This window comes from Nicotiana attenuata, chromosome 1 (genome assembly GCF_001879085.1).
Source record: "Nicotiana attenuata strain UT chromosome 1, NIATTr2, whole genome shotgun sequence".
Classification (NCBI taxonomy): Eukaryota; Viridiplantae; Streptophyta; class Magnoliopsida; order Solanales; family Solanaceae; genus Nicotiana; species Nicotiana attenuata.
In genome coordinates this window covers 31,067,012-31,075,741 of record NC_031989.1, presented here as the reverse complement: position 1 = coordinate 31,075,741, position 8,730 = coordinate 31,067,012, and the positions used below count along the sequence as shown (strand labels likewise).

The 8,730-nt window shown below is 34.5% G+C and overlaps 1 protein-coding gene across 1 annotated transcript; it reads right to left on the bottom strand.

Moving 5' to 3' along the window:
* Positions 5,272-7,135, bottom strand: LOC109234590. Its single transcript, XM_019400643.1, has 2 exons — positions 7,126-7,135; positions 5,272-5,834 (listed from the first exon to the last, which is right to left on the bottom strand). The coding sequence occupies exons 1-2, from the start codon at positions 7,133-7,135 to the stop codon at positions 5,272-5,274; spliced, it is 573 nt and encodes a 190-aa protein (XP_019256188.1).

The following is an 8,730-nucleotide window of genomic DNA, read 5'->3' as shown; positions in this document are numbered from 1 at the left end:
CCAACCCTACCCCTCGCCCTACCCCAACACTAAATTGAAATATTATTAATAGTGCTTTCTTTTCATGATGTAGAACTTTTTTTTATTTCATCAAAATCATCTACTAAAAAATATTTTCTTTCATTTCAACAAAAAGAGTATTTTCTTTTTATGATGCAGAAATAATATTTTCTTTTATTGCAAAAAAATAAGTATTTTCTTTTTTATATATAGAAAAAGTATTTTCTTTCATTTTAACAAAATGAGTACTTTATTTTCATGTTGAAGAAAGAGTACTTTCTTTTCAACCAAAAAAAGAGTATTTTCCTTTTAATTATAGAGCACAAATTTCAACGTTGTTTTTACATAAAAAAGTAAAGCAACACATTAGTTCCTTTGGGTTTGTGTTTGAATATTTGGAAGAATAATTAAATTCTTGAAAAAGGTTGGGTATTTAGGGGGGGGGGAGGGGGGGGAGAGCACAGGAAATATGGGGACTTGGGGGAATGAGGTGAGGAGAGTAGCATAAAAAATTATTTTCCAAAAAAAAAAATCTACTCGCTCACCAAACACTAAAAAATATTTTCCGGAAAATATTTTTTTACTATCCAATCAAACAATGGAAAATAAGTGATAAAATCACTCATTTTCTTGGAAAATATTTTTCATAAAAAGCATTTTCCTTTATGCCAAACACACTCTAAATATTACATTCTTGTCTTAAATTATTACTTAACTATAGTAAATTATTATATTTAAACACTTCATACGGGTAAGTTTTTACCAAATAGGGTCGAAGTGTTATCGACGGCTTATTAGGGAAGGATAGGCAAGGAAGAAAAAACGTAGGAGGAAAGGGGAGTGCATAAACTTTCTTTAAATCAATATACTTAAGTTTGACTAACACATCTGTCCCTTGTAAAATTGGTATCTACAATGTATGTAGAGACTAATTAGGAAAACTTCTCCATAAAAAGAAGAAAAATGGACTTAACCAGCATTATTAAGATTCATGTCCTCCAACATGAATGAGTCAAAGGTCCTTCTTGTCGGCTTTATTAGTGAATAAACTCTAGAACTGGCATGTGTAATGTTTCTTGTTGATTTTCTTCTTGGTTTCTTTGGTTACCTTTTTCATATATATCGACATAATGTTTTGAAATAGAAAGAGTCCTCTAGCTAAAAAGTCAAGATATGAATTATACTATTATGTGTTGTATTTCGAATACAAATACAGAACCAACGCAACGAAATATTAATAGGAACATACCTTCAGCCATAGTTGTTCAAGTGTTGTAGGGAATCACCTTCGTAAAACATTGGCAGAAAACTAGGAGCCTTCTAGCATGTGCCTATCGTAGGATGCCAGACTGATGGAATCACAGGAGTATTATAGGTAGGCTAGGGACTCTTAGGCAAATACTTTAGCCCTAGGGACTTTTCCATAAATTATAATTACCCTAGGGACTCCTAATATATGATGATTTCTTTCCATCGAAGAGACTACCATATATGCATAATTACAGAATATTATCTGATATATTATTTACTTTGAGAGACAAGGTAAATAATTTATTACTTTATATGTAAGCCACACTAGAAGTCTCTAGAAGAGACGGTAATTTCAAACACTTTCTTCCATGTATTACAATGCAAAATATATTCTAGCAAAGTGTCTAACAACTTTATAAATGAACTTATTATAAGTCATTCAGCGTCCAACTTTATTGATCCAATGATCATAAACGATACATGAAAAACCAAAAGTGTGCACATGTATATAAAAAATAAACATAATGTCTAGACAAACTGTTATAGAGCAAAGCAAGACTAAATTAAGCTACTAAGACCCATATGGGTTACATGATCCTTGAAAATATTAGCCGGCAGACCTTTAGTCATAGGATCAACAATCATCAAAGTAGTACTAATATGCTCAAAACTCACATCTTGCTTCTTCACATAGTCTCTAACCATCAAGTACTTTATGTCGATGTGCTTGCTTCGGCTGCCACTTTTATTATTCATAGAAAAGAATACTGCAGCTGAATTATCACAGAAGATTCTTAATGGCCTTGAAATGGAATTGACAATCCTAAGGCCGGAAATAAAGCTTTTCAACCATAACGCCTGTGATGTAGCTTCATAGCATGCTATAAATTCAGCTTCCATTGTGGATATTGTAACAATAGTCTGCTTGACACTTTTCCAAGACACATCACCTCTAGCAAGAAGGAAAATGTATCCTCAAGTAGATTTACCAGTGTCTTTGCATCCACCCAAATCAGAGTCTGAATATCCAATCACCTCGAAAGAGTCAGAGTATTTGTATGTGAGCTTAAAATCCTTGGTTCCTTGCAAATATCTCAAGACCCTTTTACCAGCTTTCCAATGGTCAAGACCAGGGTTACTTTGATATATGCCAAGCATTCCTACCGCAAAAGCAATATCAGGTCTAGTACAGACCTGTGCATACATAGGGCTCCCAACAAGCGAAGCATAGGGAATGTCTTTCATTTGCTCCTTTTCCAATGCATTTTGTGGACATTGATTCAATGAGAATTTGTCACCTTTAATTATTGTTGCTGCTATAGGTGAACAGTTCATCATCCCGAATATTTCCAGAATTCTTTCAATGTAGGCCTTTTGAGACAGTCCAAGTAATCTTTAGGATCTATCTCTGTGGATCTCTATGCCAATGACATAAGAGGCTTCACCCATATCCTTCATCTCAAAATTCTGGATAAGGAACTGTGTAGTCTCGTGCAATAATCCCAAATCACTACTTGCAAGCAAAATATCATCCACATATAGGACTAAAAAAATATATTTGCTCCCACTTATCTTAAGGTATACACACTGATCAATAATGTTCTCCGTAAACCCAAATGAAGAAACAACATTATGAAATTTAATATACCATTGGCGGGAAGCCTGCTTTAGCCCATAAATAAATTTATTCAACTTGCGAACAAGGTGACTTTTGTCCTTATCACAAAATCCTTCAGCCTGACGCATGTATACCTCCTCTTCAAGATCTCCATTCAAGAAAGTTGTTTTCACATCCATTTGATGTAACTCTAAATCAAAACGAGCTACTAATTCCATGATTATTCTCAATGAATCCTTCTTTGATACTGGAGAGAAGGTTTCATGGTAATCAATGCCTTCCCTTTGAGTAAAAACCCTTGGCTACAAGTCTGGCTTTATATCGTTCGATATTACCCGATGAGTCTCACTTAGTTTTAAAGACCCGCTTGGAATCTATGGTAGAGGATCCCTTTGGTAATTCGACGAGATCCTAAACTTTATTTTTAGTCATAGATTATAACTCTTCTTTCATGGCATCATACCAAAGTGTGGAGTTTTCTCCACTCATGGCTTGTGAAAACGAGTATGGATCATCTTTTAGTCCAATATCATAATCAGACTCTTGGAGGTATACAATATAGTCGCTAGAAAATTGCTGATTTTCGAATTCTTGAGGATTTTCTCACTTCCACTGGTTCAGACACCTCTTTAGTGGGTTCAGGTAAAGCGGGTTGATCTTCATGTGGCTCCTCAAGTGGTGGTGGCTCTTGAACTTGTTGTTGTTCAGATAATTCATGAGAATTTTTCTGAGCAACATTCAAGTTCCCAATATATAAAGGTACCACAGGTAGTTCCCTTATTTCTTCCAATTCCACTCTTTGAGTCAAACCACTCCCACTCTCTTCATGCTCCTCAAGAAATTTAGCGTTTCTAGCTTCAATAATTTTAGGAGAATGAGAAGGACAATAAAACCAAAATCCCTTAGAGTTAACCGCATAGCCTATAAAATAACCGCTTATTGTTCATTCATCCAACTTCTTTAGTTGTGGGTTATAAACCCTAACTTCAGTTGGACATCCCCAAACGTGTAAATAATTTAAACTAGGTTTTCATCCTTTCCATAACTCAAAAGGTGTCTTGGGGATAGCCTTGGATGGAACCCTATTTAAAATATACACAACGGTTTTTAAGGCTTCACTCCATAAGGATACAGGTAAACTTGATTTGCTAATCATGCTTCTTACCATTTCCATTAATGTGCGGTTCCTTCTTTCTGCCACACTATTTTTGTTGTGGTGTTCCTAGCATGGTATATTGAGCAATTATACCTTCACTTTTGAGGAACTCAGCAAATGGACCCTTAACTTGTTCCTTATCTGTGTACCTACCATAATATTCTCCACCTCTATCAGATCTTACAATTTTGATCTGAGTACCAGTTTGTTTCTCTACTTCTATTTTGTAAACTTTAAAAGCATCAAGTGCTTCTGATTTATTAAACAAAAAATAGAGATACATATATCAATGAACGAGATAAAATATCTCTGACCATTCAAGCAAGGGGTAGAAAAAGGTCAACATATGTCTGTATGTATGATCTCAAGCAATTGAGAACTCCTTTTGGCACCTTTAGTTGATTTGTTGGTCTGCTTACCCTTTATGCAGTCCACACAAGTCTCAAAGTCAGTAAAATCAAGAGCTTTTAGAACTCCATCATTAACCAACCTTTTGACTCTATCAATAGAGATGTGTCCCAATCTCTTGTGCCAAAGACTTGATGAATTCTCATTGATAATACATCGCTTAGTGCCAATTTATTTTTCATGCAAAGTTAAAACATAGCATTCGAATGTGGGGTCTAGCTCAAGTTTATATAAATTTCTATTCAAATTACCCAAACCAATAACTTTATTATCTTTCAAATGTTTCACAGAAGGATAATGAAAATTCAAATCATATCCACTAATCGATAGTCTTGAAAGAGAAATTAAATTTCTAGAATATTCTGGAACATAAAAAGTATTTTCTAAATCTATGTGAAAACCATCCTTCAAAATGGGCCTATAAGTCCACACGCCTTCCACACGTGAACGTATCCTATTGCCAAAATAGACGTATTGTTCACTTCCTATCGGTTTCCTCTGAGTTAGAAAGCCCTGCATGATTTTGGCAATGTGAATTGTAGCACCAGAATCAATCCACCATGTATTATCAGAAACTTCAGTAAAATTAGATTCATAACATACAAAGGTAAAATTACCTTTCTTCTCAAGACATTTCTTGTATTTCAGGGAATCCTTCTTCCAGTGTCCCTTCTTCTTACAGAAACGGCAAGCATCTTTGTCAAATGTGCTTTTCTTCTTCATGGGAACACTTTTGCCCTTCTTTACATTTCTCTTACCATGAGTCACCATATTAACACTTTCAGGTGTTTCATGCTTCAACCTCTCTTCTTCTTGAACACACATGGTCAAAAGTTTATTAATTGACCATTTTATCCTTATGTGTGTTATAAGAAATCTTAAACGGATCATATTCCGCAGGAAGTGATTTGAGAATGAAATGCACAAGAAATGGTTCAGACATATAAACCTCAAGGGACTTGAGTTTAGCAGCAATGTCTCTCATTTCCGTAATGTGCTCACGCACTGTACGACTTCTGTCAAAAGTCATACTTGAGAGCCTTTTCATAAGGGTGCTGGCCAAAGCCTTATCAGAGCTTACGAATTGTTCATCAATTGCCTTCATGTAAGCTTTGGCCTTATCGCTATTAGGAATAGAACCCATAATGCTTTGGCTTATGTGAGCTTTTATGAGCATTAAACTTAAGCGATTAGATCTCTCCCACCGCTCATAATTAGCCTCAGCAGCTGGCATACTTGATTCCGTTGGAATAAGTGGTTCATCCACACGGAGTGCGTGGTCCAGATCTGAGCATCCTAAAGTGAGAAGGACTTTCTCCTTCCATTCAGTATAATTGTCACCAGAAAGCATTGGAATTCGAGCATTCTCATTAAAAATAGCGGTAGGAAAAGCGGTAAAGACTGCAAAACAAGGATAAACATACATAAGCTATGAAGTACAATCCATCAAAGGTGAATCGCGTAAAATACCGATTCTAAGTAAATTCTAAACCTTCCTGTGGGCAGAGGTTGCAACTCATGCATAGAATTTACTAACTTTATTAGACTAGTAAACCAAAATACATAAAAAATTTATCCGTACCTGTGGGCATAAGATAATTTTAATTTAAAGGTTTACTATCACATTCCAATTAATCTCACCAAGACGGTTACCTCCCTGTATGGCCGGGTTACCATTTTAATAAGATAACTGGACTAAATAGATGTCATTATAATTTTAATCAATAAACTTTATGTGATTTAACAACTTAATTTCTTTTATATTAAGCACTCAAGATGGTGTGGCTACTCCTAAGTACATCACATAAAAGAAAACTCAAATGACATCTCAAAATAATTTGTGTAAATAATCAACTAAACTAAATGTTGATTAGATTCAGAATGGGTTTACACGTTACATAAGCATAATACTTATAGAACGCCAAACACAAAAGTAGTTCTTATAAATAATCTGAATTCTATAAGAACCTCATAGCAAAATTATGAAAACATAATTTACAATCTAATGCAAAATTGGTTAGACAGTGCTTCGGGAATTAAGCCTTAATTGCTAAGTGACTTTACAAAAATATTTAAAAGGCTCCAAAGTTTTAATAGGGCAGTAAGTTGATTCATGTCCCAAGAAACAAAGTTGAATTTTACGGCTCAAGATAATATAATAGCCCATTAGAAAAATAAATTCTAAACTCGATAATATTTTGAGAAACCTTCTAATATCAATACCACAATCAAAATGACACACCGAAACACGTAATAAACACATACAAAATAAATCATGTTTGCATCATGACTTAACTGATACAGTTGTATGAATTCGCAAACCACAAAAATTTATAGAGTATTCCTATTCCTATCAAAATTGGGTCATGATCGATGGACAAAAATCAGATGGACCCATGCTTCCAATGCATCTCTATAACGCAGACTCACGAATTTGAAGATAGGAACAGTGTTTAAAAACTGTACTTACGAAACAGAAGCCATCCATTATCTAATTTACGGTCTGGATGAGAGACCTTCAAATTAAAATCAAGTTAATTCCTAATCCATCATGCAATAATTTAGATCTATTGCAACTATTATTGAACGATCTGGTACTGAACAAGACAGCTAAAGGCAGGCTCTGATACCACATGTTGTATTTCGAATACAAACACAGAACTAACGCAGCAGAATATTAATAGGAACATACCTTTAGCCATAGCTGTTCAAGTGTTGTAGGGAATCACCGTCGTAAAACGTTGGCAGAAAACCTAGGAGCCTTCTAGCCTGTGCCTATCGTAGGATGCCAGACTGATGGAGTCACAGGCGTATTTATAGGTACGCTAGGGACTCTTACGCAAATACTTTAGCCCTAGAGACTTTTCCATAAATTATAATTACCCTAGGGACTCCTAATATATGGTTTTCTTTCCATCAAAGAAACTACCATATATGCATAACTACAGAATATTATCTGATATATTATTTCCTCTGAGAGACAAGGTAAATAATTTATTGCCTTATATGTGGGCCACACTAAAAGTTTCTAGAAGAGACGATAATTTCTAACATAATGAGCTCAAGATTAGTACCTTTTTATCGTCACTCATGTTCAATTAAAAAATGACTGATAAAAATAACTGATCTGCTCAAATTTTTATTCTCTCATACAGCTGAGTGTAATTGCACAATGAATCTTATGAAGTAAGTTTAGAGAGGTGAAATCCATATATTTTACGGAAGAAATGATACGAGATAATCAGCTACAAATAGAGAAAAAGAATTCTACAAGTACAATAGATGAAGAAAGAGATCCTAGCTACAATCTCATTTATTTTATTTTTACTCATATATATATATATATATATATATGTGTGTGTGTGTGTGTGTGTGTGTGTGAGAGAGAGAATGCCATCAAAGAAGAATCTATTTTCAAGAATTTTTTCAATGTGTGCTTAATGAAGATGGTACTCTAAAATAAGTTTTGATTCAGTTGCTCTGCATAATTTGGACACAAAAAGGGATTTAAGAGACATAAAGTTGAAGAACAATAGAAAAGAAACGACGTAAAGCTAAAAGATCTGAAAGAAGAATGGACTGACTAGATGATAGGTGTTTTACGGAATATCAAAAAATAAGTACAACAATATAACAAGAACAAATAAAGAGGAATCATTTTTTAAAGCCAGGTGAACGATTGGGCCAATAAAGTATCCGGCGTGCTGAAATGAATATATTAAACTCAGAGAAGTCTATTTTTCTCTGACTGCTGAGGACTATTACTAACTTGGGAGATGAATGATGAGGCTGGTTAGCTTTGAATCTTGACATGTTGGTTTCCTTAAAATGATAAAGAAAAGGTAAAGCATGAATCAATTTTTTTTGAGATGGAACAAAATATGCACGTGGTGATTTCAACTAACTATTCTTGATACCTAGAAAAAATGGCACGTAGAATGCGATGCCTTGAGGTGGGAAAATGGTTTTGGTTGCAATTAAGAAACTCAAAACGCTATATCAGTCAGAACAATAGTTCTATATCTATGTTAATTAGAGGGAGATCTTGAGGTAATTAGCAATTTCAAACACGTTTTATTCCAAAATAAATATTGTATATAATATGATCAAAAGCCAAAAGTCGTGCATGCATGGCGCTGTTCAAATTTTTATTGGTCATGTCTCCGAATTAAGAATCGAAGATTCTAAAAACGTGGTGGTTTGCTAGTTTCTCAAATTTGGTGTATTATTAAAGTACCCATTGCCGCGGTTTGATGATTTGTTTGACCAGCTTCAGGGGGCCCAAGTGTTTTTTAAG